Raw genomic sequence first — 13,814 nt, 5'->3', positions numbered from 1 at the left:
GGAATAAAATGCACAATTTTACTGAAATGAAAACTGAACATATTTTATATACATGATTTAGTATAATATGGATTAATAGCATCAAAATGGTCCCATAAAATAAAACATTTTATAGCACATGATCTTGTAATGAACTAATTCAGCATATAAATGATTGATTTCCTTTAGTAGGAACTTTTACTTCAAGGGTGAGCAAAATACAGCCCACGGGCCAAATCTGGCCCACTAGGCACTTCCGTCAGCCTGTGAAACCCAACAAAGAATTGCACCCCAACCGGCCCTTCCACCCACACTTCCCAATGTACCCTATTGCACTTCACTACCACTCTCGTGGGTAGAACAGCCCGACCTGGCCAGCAGCAGCTCCTGGGTGGGGTTGCCACTGCTGCAGGCTCCTGCTTGCTCCGAGCAGCAGGTAGGGCACTGGAGGGGGCAGGGGTGCAGAGTCTGCACCCAGGGGGGTGGCTGTAGCTGGAGCTCAGGTGGGCACCATGTGGGTGTGAGGAGGGGCGATGGGGGGAACCCCTACACTCCCCATCGTGGGGTGCAGCCACGGCAGGGAGCAGCAGCAGCAGCAGTAGGTGGGGGCACTCTGGGTGCTTGTGCTTGGCACTGGTGTCTGGCTCTGGCCAGCACTGCTCATTGTGGCAAGGAGTGTAGCCCTCACTGGGCTCTCTCTATCACAGGTGCTCCCCACACTGGCACAGCACAGGAGAGAAGCCCCAGGCGCTGGAGCCAACTGGGGTGGGGAAGGCAGTGGCTCCAGTGCCTGGGGCTTCCCTCCCGTGCTGCCCAAGTGCAGGGAATGCCAGCAGTAGAGACAACGTGGCAGGACCTGTGCCAGAGCTGGGCACCAGCATCCAAACACCCCCACCTGCTGCTGCACCATAGGGGGAGTGTGGAGAGAGGTCCCCACGCTCCCCCACCCTCCCTCACACCCCACAAACACCACATACACACCCCCTGTCCCCACAACCCCCACATATACACGGCCTCCAACATACCCTATGCCCCCTAGACACACACACACCCCAACACACACAAACACACACACCACCACACACAGACACCACACTATATACACACAGCACCATATACATAGCCCCCACAGCCCTCCATACACACATACACACCACCACACACCTCACCCCCTGCACCCCACCACAGACACACACACCCGCACACCCAACATAAACACACATCCCACCCACACCCCACCATATACCCACTCCCCACCACATCCCCCATACTCCATCATACATACACAAATCTCCCATGCCCCAACATATATACACCCTGCCATACACACACAAACCCCCCATGCTTCACCATACACCCCCCCCCACTCCACTATACACACGCACACCACCCCCCACCATACACACACGTCCCCACAGCCCACACCCCATGGTACATGCACACACACATCCCACACTCCACCATACCAACACACACACCCCCAAACACCCCCCCACACACAATATAAAGACTAAAAATGTATTTTAAGTTATTATACAATCACCTGTATATACAATATGCAAACACAAATTATGACAAAAATATTTTTTATAATAACATTAAAATACAGGTGTTTATCTTGTAGCGTATGATTTGTTTTTTTCTGGTTCTAAAATGACAACCTCCCCCCCAGGAGTACTTCTGGGGGGCAAGGGGAGGGACTTCTGGTGGCAAAAGTCAGGGGTTAGGGATGGGACTTTCAGTCCCAAGATGGCAACAAAAGGAAGGGCAATTGTCAAGGCACAAGGCTACCCCATGTGGTCCTCGAATGCACACCAAACCTCATTCAACAGCCCTCCACCGGAAATAATTGCCTGCCCCTGCTTTACTTTGAAACTAGAAGTCTTTCTTGCTACCAGATTCCCAAGACCTTCATGTAAGCCAAACACTAATGCTAGGAATATGGGAAATAAACAGAAGGAACTAAAAAACCAGAAAAGCTATGACTTAAGCAGTGACTCAGAAACCCTGTGAGGCTGATGGACTGAAATATTATTTGAAACATATGGATGTTGTCCTTCCTAGTCAAAGAAAACTGCATTTAATACTGTAGCAGTCAATGATTGGCTCTTTGATGGCTGGTAAGTCTGATATTTGCCTAGAATATTTAAAAAAACCTTCTGTTTTAAGTGCTTGCGCTCTGCATCCATGATGTGTTGGATCTCAAAGTCAATAGTGTCATTGTGGACCATTTTGCACCATGTCTGCTCTTTGTGGGTTTTTAGGGCATTTATACACATACCACCTTTTTGCCCTGTGATGCACAGGAGATCCACAGATCTGCATGTGAGTTGGCGCACGCTGTGCTACATCGCATGCAGTTGTGTAAGTGGCAAAATGTGCATCAGTGCACAGAAAATGGCAGCAGTGCACTTTTGAACTAAAACACCTTGAAGGTGCCCTGCCCCCAAAACACCTTGAAGGTGTTTTAGTCCAAAAGCCTGCTGCCACCATTTTCTCAGCGCTGATGCGCATTTCGCCACTTATACATACACTGCAGCACATGTACAAATGCCCTTAGATGTTAGCTTTGAACATTGATTTAAGATTGTTTTTAAGGAATCCTCCTGTCTTTTCTATAGCCCACTGTGGGAGTATCCCTGAGCAGCATTCTCCATAAAGGAGTTTCTTGGTAAGTCAGTTCTAAACATTTTAATGACACGGCCAGACTATCTTTGTTGTTCCTCTGTAATAATAGTATTTCTGTCGGGCATATTTGCTTGTTGAGTATGGTGACCATAGTTTTGCTGGGACAGTCTCGGATTTCAGATGCCAATTAATTTTAATGAAAATTAAAATGAGCATCCCAGACATAGGGTGCAAGCATGGGGTGGGGAGGTGGAGTGGCAGGAGCTGTGAAATAGGAAGCCCTAGCAGACAGCAAAATTGTCCTAAAATAGGTTAGCTTGATTAGTGGAATGACCATTAAAAGGGGAGATGATTAACACCTGTGAATTAAAAAATAATGGGTCACTAACAAGCCACTGACTCCCTTATCTGCCTGAATAGTAATACCAGAGCTGGACCACGCTGCCGAGCCCCTGCCTCTGCCTGCAACAGTGTTGCTGACTTGCACGCTTGTGAAGGGGTGGGGGCAAAAGGGGAGTGACAGTGTCCAGGACTTTACACTGTTCCATATGGTCACCCTATTACTGGGGGAGTTCAATATTTCAGGCTCTATATTACCATCCTAGGTTCTTTAGATTTCTCACACAATCTAGATGGAAATGTTCTACAGTAGGTTGTCATCAGGCAGATAGTAAAGAGGTCAGAATTATACCTCATAAACACTTAATTCTGCTCTGTTGTAGGTTGGGGGGGGTTGAGTTTTTTGGGACAGAAGACTTATTTCTCCATCAAAAAAAAACCGAGCAAAAGCTAAAAGCTGGCAATTTCTGAGAGGTATCTGGAGTCGAAAAAGGCTGAAAACCACTCTTACGTTGTTTTACTGAAAATGGATTGGAGATATTTCTACCTTCCATCAATCTTGGCATGACCCGATCATATAATTGTGTAAGTATTACAGTGAATTTGTTGGGCCAAACCATTTAGATAGAAGTTTCTGGCAATATCTATTGCCGCTTATTGAATTTCTCTAATATTTCCTATGCAGCAGCAACTGCAAGGGAAGATGAAGCCTGTTTCAGACTCCCTAAACAGACTTTTGTCTGCAAAACAAATGTCAATAAGTGCTGCATTCTGGATTCTGCACCTAATTCTTTGCCACTCAGTGCAGTTCTGGCAGATGGGAAATATCCCTGTCCACACATCTCTCTGTGTTCCACATTGCAGTGCTCTGACAGACACATTTCATTATTTTAACTGCTATAAAGGGACAACTCCGCTGCAAATGTAAAAGATAAATGTTTAGGGCACTTTTTCCAGACCCATCCTCAGACTAAGGAGGTATGCCTGTCATCCTAAAAAGGACTACTCAGTCATCCTGAACTCCATCACTTATTTGTTGGACCAGTTCATTATGCAATGATCTCCCCATGTGTAGGATTGCAGTTACAGCTCACAGTTTGTCCACACCTGCTGTGTAGCTACTTCCTCACAACTTTTGAAGAATATTGAGGATGTATGGTGAAATGAAACAAAATGCATTTGGGTGTAAAATGGATTACAGAGAGGAAGATTTGTGCTGACTTGGCCACATACTCTTGGTAACTTTCATGAAGGTCCAGCAGCAAAACAGAGTCAAGACAAGTGGAGATGAAGTTGGCTGCAATGGATAACCTTTACCTCTACCAATGACCTAAGTGGTCCTGAGATGGTACTGAGCTCTGCTAGAATGACTTCTAGCCAGAGAAACTGACTTATCTGTTGAATCTGTCTAATCCATCATGATAGATTATGTGCACTAGGAAAGGAGATGCACGTTCCACCATATTCCAGGTTATAATCACTATGCACAAATATTTACATGTAGTCATAGGTAAGAGTTTGAGTGTTAACAACAGAAATTAATTATGGGAGTTTATCTATAGGATGTGGCTGACTCCTGCACTCATGTGCTAGTCTTATTGCTCCCACAACTGTCCTAAGGAAAATTATAATTTGTTCAAGTAGGCCAAGCAGGGAAAAAGGAAGGACATGCACTGTCTATCAAAAACATTTATAGTTATCCTGAATTCCACTGGGTTGGATGTGGTGCTGTGTTTGCACAATGTAAAAGAGTAGTTCTCAGCCTTTTTAGACTCCAGATACCTCTTAGAAATTGCAAGATCTTAGCTTTTGCTTGTTTTTTTTTAAGGATAAAGAGCTGGACCCAATGCATCAGGTCAGACCCACTCTGTGGCCTTGGGCACAACATGCTGCATGCAGGGCCTTGGACGTGGCATGTCAAATTAGATGGGCACGCAGGGTCAGGCCAGAGGTGGAACTGGCCCAACTCTGCCAAAAGAAAAGGAAGCTTTACAGGGCTGGTGCCTGGAGCTGAGCTGCAACCGCCATTGTCTGCCTCTCTCCAGGTCCCACACCCCAACAGCTGAAGAAAAGGCAGAAGACAGAGAAGCCTGGAGCCCCCAACTACAAGTGAGTGGTTCTCCTGGACAGACAGTAAACAGAGTAAAAATTCTTTTAAATGTGATTCCAGTTATTGATGTCATAATTCTCTTGTCCTAAATGATGTGCATAAAGTTTGCAAAACTAAGCCCCCCATGGGGGAATTCCATACCCAGATCCGTTTTCCATTTCAGTTCTATGAGATCAATAGTTCATCTGATGGTAATAAACAGGCATCTGCATTTTCCAATTGCTGAGGAAAAATGCAGATTTTCTCTTTTAAAGGAGAAAACTGTAGGAAACCACGGGTTTCCCCTTGCAGGCTGGCAGCCTTCCAGCCTGCAAGGGTCTGCTTGGAGCTGTGGGAGCAGGGAGAGGGTGATTGGAGGCAGGGAGTACCACATGCATGTGCATGTGCATGCTCACACACTCATGGCCAACATACAGCCAGATAGTGTGGTGGGAGCAGCCCTGGCAGCTGGATACAGGTAAGTCTATTGTGGGTGGCACATGGGGTTGGAGAGCCTGGCGGGCTGTGAGGGTGGCGCATGTGTGCGTGTACATGGAAGGGATGGGTAGGGGCATAAGGCAGGTGCTAGGCAGCACTGGGGGAAGGAGTCTACGTGCTAGGGCTGCAGTGGAGCAGGAGGGTTGAGGTAGCACTTGGTGCTGCCGGTGAGCCCAGCTCTGCAGCAGTGGAAGGGCAGTGGTACCGTGGAGGTGGCAAGGAGCTTCATGGCACAGACAGTGGCTGGGGCACCATACATTGCTCTGTGCTGCTAGCTGGGGCTGGGGCTGGGGCTGCAGCATGGCAAGGGAGCACAACTCTGGTTGGGCCATGCTGCAGGCAGCTAGAGGATGCCAAGGGGCTGTGGGTTGGGAGTGAGTGGCACCAGCAGAGCTGGGGGGCCTGTCGCTTGGGAGCAAGCGGCAATGGTATGGGCAGGAATAGGGCACCAGCATATCAGGGCTGCTCAGCACCACAAAGCAGTGGGAGAAACAGCAGCATCTGGACCTGCGTCCTGGTGAGTGAAAGGGGCAGGGGGAGCTCTGATTTTCCATGGTAAAAAAAACAAAATCAAACACCAAAATATATAGATATTTAAAATTTGTTTTATTATAATGACTGAAGTACTGGTAGTCATCTAAACTGCTTTAAAATTGTAAATATAATCAATAAAACATGGTGTTCAACTGATATCTATATATGTAGTCATGTTTCATTTTAATCATGGAAAACTGTGGATTTGAGGGTTTTTAAATCAGAGAATTTCAGATTTTTAAACAGAAAACCAGGATCTCTGGCAATAAACTATTGTGGAAGGATCTTTATTAGTAAGTAGGCTTTCTTCTCTCTTATACTTTGCAATTGTACAGCAGCTTTCATCCTTGTATCTTAAAGCACTATATAAAATAAATTCAGTCCCAACAAACTCCAATAAGGCAGGCAAGCTGTAATTTATCCATTGTACAACTGGCTAAACTAAGGTATAAGAAGAAACAACTTGCCCAAAGCCAAGTAGCATATCAGTGACAGAGCCAGAAAAAGAAGTCCAAAGTCAGATCCCTAGGATTCCCTGTACTAACCAATAAGTTATATGTCCTCTGCACTACGATACAGTAATATTATGTCTGTTGTTTTTAATTCACTGCCTACACTTTTATACGGAGATGATACTATATTTGAAAGTTCTATAACTTGCCTTAGGGATTACATGAAAATATTCGGCAAGTGTCAGTGGTATGTTCCAGAATATTCTATTGATATTGTATAGCTGTTCCAAATACTGATTCCATTGCTTATGGCTTTCCACTAGCAAATTTAAGCACAGCATTAAATTAGTAAATCTTTTGAAGTATGGCTTTGCTTACCCAGTACAGTCTTCCATGAACTCCAGGGACTCCAGACTTCAGCAACCTTGCTCCTGATTCTGACCGAGTGAGATGCACATTCCAAAGGTAACTCTGAATCCCAGCTCCAAAATAGAGGTTTATTTAATTTACTGAGGGTTGTGTTGTAATACTCCTAGAAACAAACAGTTAAGTAGGTTACTTAAGTAGCTCTTAAAGCGCATGGTTGCACATGTGATCCTTGTCTGATAACCTGAGGGTTTATGGATTTCTGGTTCTATACCGCCACTTCATGGTTTTCTAGGTGTACTTTTTGTGCGGTTGGAGGTATGGTTTTATGTTTCACTGTACTTTTCAGAAAGTAAATAAGATGATAATACTACTACAGTATGGATGTTGTAATAAAATAATCAAAAATATATATTCATATTTTCTTAGTTCACTTGGAAAGCTAGAAGGAAAAGATGTCCTAAAATAAACAATAGAAAAGGAAATGATGAACACAAAGAGCTCTATACTTAGGAATCATTTGCAAGTTGTTAGTTAAGGCTGTATACAAGGGAAAGACAATAAACAGTGATCAAAAAGTGCCAGATTGTGGCTGATCTCCATTTGGCAACAGATCCCAAGCACAGGGCCTTGTTCCTGCCTGCTAAGCCTGTGAGAAACACCATTGTTTCGTTTCGATGTCTGTTTCACCATTTCGAAGGGACAGTGTTTCATTTTGTCATTTAGTTTCATTTCAAAGCACTGTTCTGTTTCATTTCATCAAAACCGTTTCACTGTTTTAACACGTTTCGCCCATAGGCTATAACAGGGAATCATGCAAATACCTAAAGCTTGCCTTTTCTTGCCTGATTTGGATGGAAATAGCAGGGATGGTAGCCCATTCTATGGGCATGGAGTCTGCCAGGTTTCAAGGAGACAAGTGTAAAGGTTTCTGGGAAACTGCACCGCAACCTGTTCAAAGCAAAACTCATGACACTTGCTGGCAGCGGCAGCCTCCTGTCATCCGGAGCACAGATCCAGGGATCTGCACCCCCAGGAGGGCTGCAGGGCTGTGCCGGACTCGTCCTGGGGGTGTGGGCCCCTGGATCTGCACTGGATGGCAGGAGGCTGCCACTGCCAACTGGGACCAGCACTGGGCACGGGTTGGCCCCAGGCAGCAGCGGCAGCCTCCTGTCATCCGGTGCGCAGCACTGGCTCTCCCCACCTCCCATTGCTGGGCTGAGCTCCATGGGCCTACAGAGCTGCTCAGAACACAGCCTGGCAGTGGGAGGCGGGGAGAGCCATGGCTGCACTCCACCTCCCACCATCGGGCTGAGCTCCATGGGGCTGCAGAGCTGCTTGGAGCGCAGCCTTGGCTCTCCCCTGCCTTCTGCCACTGGGCTGCTTTGAAACTCAAAACTTTTCAAAACTTTCAAAACATTTAGAGTGCCCTCATTTCATTTTGCAGCTGTTTTGAAACTTTTTGTTTTGTTTTAATTTCACTGTTTCGCGCTCAAAATGCGTCGAAACAGTTTTGAAATGAAACACTCGGTGAAATTTTCCACAGCTCTACTGCCTGTGCCCCCTGTGAGTGGGGATATATTCTGGCCAAAGTCCCATGTCAGTGAAACCCAGACTAACTGGAAGCTCTGTCTAGCCATATAGATGTTGCTGAAGGAATGTATCCGCACAGTACATTTCTCCAGCACCATGCAATTCCATGCAACTGCAGCATAGAAGTGCCTCCCAAACCCAGCAAGAACCAGGAAGGAAGAGCACAAACCATTTCAGGTAATTTCCTTGTACTAAATGTATCCTCCTGCTTAGAAAAAAAAGACGATACAAAATAAAAGAGAGGTGCAAGCTCTCTGGACTAGCTTATGTACTATGCATAATGGGCACAGTACATAATGACCTCTTGTATTCGTCTCTATTAAATTCAGTGGCAATTTGACTTGAGACTAAAATGCAGTAACTAAGTTTACACAAGTGTAATGACTGTTACATTTTAAATAAAGATAGCACAGAAGGGTATTTACTGGACACTAAAACATTAGAATTATTATTGGTAGACTTACTGGACTTCAAGTCTGTTTCCAGATAATACATTAGCATAATCTTAATTAAGGCTATTTATTTTCTTGGCATTAATCACTTATTTTTTCAAGATGCACACAAGGCAAAACCCATTCTGGGGAAAACATGAAAGGAACCAAAATCAGTAAACTTTTGCTGCACAGTACAGGATCAGAGTTGTGGGATTTTATTTGCAAGGGAAAATGTTGTTGTATAAGAACATTAATGAAAGACTAAAGCTATCAATCTTGAAAGGGACAAATGCTAATCTGTGAACCATGTCCAGCTTGGGAGCTCTGGGGAGCATTTGGCCTTGTTGAGACCCAATGGGCAAAGTCCTACCACTACTAAAGTTGATGGGAAGTGGCAGCAGCATGAGCAGCAATGGCATGAGCACTGGTGGCTTCCTGAGCTGCTGCTGGTACTTTCCAACAGGGCCCAGGATTTTGCCAGCAGGGCAAGCAACAGTTGAGTTAGCCTACCCAACTCCCTGTGTAGGTTCATGGAGTCGCAGGCATTAATCCCTACTGCTGAAATCCCAGCTGTTCTAGGGGTCTGTGCACCAGATGGCATGGCTCTGGGGGGGTGGATCCAACACACACGACATATGTTTGACACCTTTGTAGTGTGGGGGAGGGGGGATTTTCAGTGATCAGCATTGTTCAGACTCTGCTCCTGTTGACTTACTCATGTCTTAATCAGTCAGAAGAGAATCAGGTCAAAAATGAATATACTAAAAATAACAGCCTAAATATCCATTTTTCAATCCAGAACCTAAATACAGTGGTTTTCTTGAGTATTACAGTGGGCATACAGTTCAATCAATCCTAATTTTTCTAGGTTTTGATATCAGTATTTAAAATTCTCCCATATTTCAATCAGCAAATGGTTTCAAAACCCATGATATCCCTAAAGAGTTCGGGTTTCGTGTACATTATTTTTGCTAAAACATTTCTGGAACACACTTCTTTCATGCCATTTTAATTGGTGATTTATCTGCTGATTTGGAGCAAAAGCTTGGCAGCAATATCAAGCTATTTTTTAAAATTATATACATCTTGTGCATGTCAGTTTTCAGGAGAACACAGTAAAAGACCACACATGCTAAAAAATTACATAATTCCTTGGATTCTGGTAGCCCATCATATGCAGCAGTGGTATCTACTGCTATGGAATATACTTGTTCCTTCCCCAATGTTGAAAGCATCTACAGTCAGGTGATTAGAAGAAAATAGAAATAAAATGCACAATCAAGTTACACTTGATGGCTTAGCTATGCTTATGAAGAAAACCTTATTTCCCATTCCTGTCTCTTGAAGATGCTATGACAAATATCACACTTTTAGGGAAATTAAATTTTGTCTTTTTCAGCCAGGAGGTTAGTGACTATGACAAGAGCCAGTAACCTGGGGGTCTAGAGCAAAGAATAATGATGGCTGGGGCAATGTACAAAGAATAATGATGGCTGGGGCAATGTACAATCAGTCACTGGGGAGAAACCTTAGTAACTGCTTTAGACCCCAGTCTATCAAGATGCGTCAATAAATGTTAGTTTTCACAGAAACTCAAGATAACTTTTCTACGTTAATCAGACACTGGTAGAGAGTAAAATATGTAAGTGTTTCTAGTGCAGCCTTGGAAATACATGTCATATATGACAAGCTTTATGAAAAAGCTATATGTAAACATATATGAAGACATTTGAAGGATTTCTGCTTGGGGAGATACTTACCGTCCAAACAACATTCTTTTCTTCTGTTTGACTGACTTGAATTTCAAATACCATCTCTTGTTCAGACTCATGTGCTGAGTCACTAACATCCCATTCTACCAGCAAACGTTGCAGAGTCGAATTCTTGGAAACATTAAGGAACGTCACTGGAAATACATGGGATTCTAAAAGGATGGAGAGGGATCAAAAACATTAAAGCTCATACCTCTTGAAATCTATCAAATGTGCTTCAGTTACAGCAGATTAGAATACTGGGGCCACTATAGAAATGACCCAACACCATTTTCATCATAACCAGCAAATCAGGCAGCAGAGTGGGTACCAGCACCTACTGCATTTTATTTCAGCTATGTAGCACTCTCTCTCAGAAAAAGTCCTCTGATAATCCCATAACTTGACCAGAAGCCATTATGTTTTCTTGTCTCAAGGAGAAGAGAGAACGATAAATTTACTGGAGACAGACAAAGGTGCCCTTGCTCTAAGAAACTAGGTGCTAAAGGCAAAAGTATGAGGAAATTAAGGATGAGAGTTTAGGCACTGATTCAGCTGAGATTCTTCTCTAGATCACCGGTGCTCAGTCTACAACCCACAAGCCAGATGTGGCTCTTGCATGATTTCTGCTAGAGCCCTTGCTGCACAATAAACTCTCTGAGCTCACTGGCACATCAGGGCAGGCTCTGTCTTGAGTCTGAGTCAAACCTGGTGATGTCTAACAGCTCACTGTGCATGAAGAGCTCTGCCAGTGCTTTTCTACATTACCTTTGGTCCATTTCTCCCTGTAAGGTTTGACCCACTTGTAAAAAAGATTGAGCAACTCTGCCTTAGACCAATGCTAATGGGACATAACAGCTGTCTATCAAGAGGGAAAGTTCTGTTCTGTCATATCTAACCATTCAGAAGTAATCCTTTCTTCTTGCAAATGTGTGACTCATGTAGAAGGCACTGCAAGATTGAGCAACATGAAAACAAAAGGATTTATTTGAGCCAAGGTCTATTAAACAGTCACTGGTACTATTTTAATGAAAAGTTTAAGCAGGCCTGGTTGTAAATTGCAATATTCTAGGGAAGATTTAGGCTGGCTTTCCTTCAGAATCAAAAATGGTTTCTGGTACAAACAAAATTGCCATGAGAAAAGATAGCTATAGCCGTGATTACACCACACAGAAATACACAGCATTCAATGCCTCCCATACTAAATGTGAGAGCGTACGTGAAATGCAAAAGTAAAAAATTCTGCTTTAGCCATAGCAGCCATGTAGCCCTTGCCAAGAGCCAGGACTCCAATTGGTTATTTTGGACCTGTACAAATGTGAATAATGGCTTTATGCTGCTAAGAAACAAAATCTGTTGTGATGGTTTCAAATTTACTAGAGAATAAGCTAGTGCAAAGTATAAGAATGAATTTTACTGACTTAAAGAGGGAGCAGCAATTTTCAGGTCTTACTGGAATTGAAATTAGCATTTTTGTTAGCTTTATTGCCAAGGATGATATGGCAAGAAGCCAAAAGAACTGTAAAATTAAACAACTGCATCAAAGCTCTTCTTAAGATACAGTGAAAGACATGAAAAAACAGCATCTTATCTCCTGCCTTTACAACACAGCAAGAGGTTGCGTTCTACAGGCCGTAAAGAGCAAAACAACAGGAGGAACATCTGATAAACAGCAGCTACATTTTGAGAGAAACCTGATATATGAGTGGTGCCCCGGGAGTATTTCACTAGCGCAGCTGGAAATACTTTGAGATCCCGCTGCATGTGCATAAAAAAGGATGGTTTCTATTTTCTTTCCACTGTGAATTAGCCATAGCCACTTGTGCACACAGATACCTATTTGGAGCTGTTTTAAAAGGGCAGCAGCTGTTACATTGTAATTGTTATATGCAGATGTGAAAAGCCCCCAATATTAATATAAATGTAATAGAACTTCTCTAACTGTAACAGGGCTTCCTACAGCATTAAAGTTGAAGTGGTTTCGCCACATTTGTATCATCCCAGGCTGTCCATGCAACAGCTGCTGTCTTTTTTTTAAACATGCCTATTTTGAAACAGCTTGGGAAGGAAGTGTGTCCATACCCTCATCCTTCCTTTTGGAGATGGTTTTGAGAGAAGTCAAATTACTGGAGCTCTGTTTGTTAACCTAAAAGTCATGAATTCTGCTCATAAACAGACTTTTTTGTCAAACTGGATGGGAAGCAAAGCAAATGGAGGTGACAGATTAACAGTATCCCCTAAGGAAGTATACTCGCACTGTTTTTATATAATATCTGTATGAATGACCAACCAATTGATTTGGAAACAAAACGTTTCATCTATGCAGACAACTGGGCATAACAGCCCAAAATACCAGCTTTGACCAGGTTGGAAAATCCTTAAGTGAGTTAACTGGCCTAACTTCATAGTGCATCAAAAATCAGTTACAGGTTTCCCTCAATTTATGTGGGTTCAGTATACGTGAATTCGTTCTTATGTGATGAGAATTTTTAGACCCATAATTCACTATGGGGCCAGGGCGCCACTGACCCCAGCCCCTGCTGCAGCAGCCCTGGGAGTGGCCATTGCCAGTCACCTGCAGCCACTGAGCTGCACCGCGCTCAGCCTGTCCCCCTGAGCCTCGGCTCCACCTGGCCCCACTCACCCCCACTCCTGGGCTGTGTCATGCTGCAGTGCAGGCAGCTGGTGTGTCAGCTGCTCTTGGGGCTACTGCAAGAGGGGCTGGGGTGAGTGTGGGCAAGCAGAGCCCTGGGCAGCACGGGGCACAGCACAGTTTGTCTGCACTCACCCGAGCCTCTGCTGCAGCGACCCTGGGAGTGGCTGGCACTAACTGTGGAAGGAACCATCAGTGAGTGCGGAGGGGTTAAGGGGCGGCACCTTTTGCTGTTCTGCACTCCCTGGGAGGGCTGTAGGCCCTCAGGGGGGTTGCCCCCCAGGAAGAGCCCAGCACATGTGCCCCAAGATTTGCATGTGGGATGACAGCAGGCTGCTGCCGCAGGCTGGGGGCAATCTGCACCATGTCCCGTGCTGCCCAGGGCTCCACTTGTCCACACTCACCCCAGCCCCTGCTGCAGTGGCCCTGGGAACAGCTGACACCAGCTGCCTGCATCATGGCATAGCACGGCCCAGGAGCTGGGGTGAGTGGGGCAGG

The 13,814-nt window shown here is 44.6% G+C and overlaps 1 protein-coding gene across 1 annotated transcript in view; it reads right to left on the bottom strand.

The window, feature by feature from the left end:
• The window catches only part of OSMR (oncostatin M receptor), a 59,691-nt gene that overhangs the window by 28,393 nt on the left and 17,484 nt on the right, over positions 1 to 13,814 (bottom strand). Inside the window, exons 3-4 of the mRNA XM_019531984.1 lie at positions 10,673 to 10,836; positions 6,898 to 7,051 (exon numbers count right to left, since the gene is read on the bottom strand). Of these exons, the coding sequence (XP_019387529.1) occupies positions 6,898 to 7,051; positions 10,673 to 10,836 (318 nt within the window). The remainder of the gene's footprint in view (positions 1 to 6,897; positions 7,052 to 10,672; positions 10,837 to 13,814) is intronic.

The sequence above is a fragment of the Crocodylus porosus genome, unplaced genomic scaffold (genome assembly GCF_001723895.1).
Source record: "Crocodylus porosus isolate Cpor-Errol unplaced genomic scaffold, CroPor_comp1, whole genome shotgun sequence".
Taxonomy (NCBI): domain Eukaryota; kingdom Metazoa; phylum Chordata; order Crocodylia; family Crocodylidae; genus Crocodylus; species Crocodylus porosus.
The sequence above is the reverse complement of the archived record's forward strand: the minus strand, read 5'-3'. Positions and strand labels throughout refer to the sequence as shown.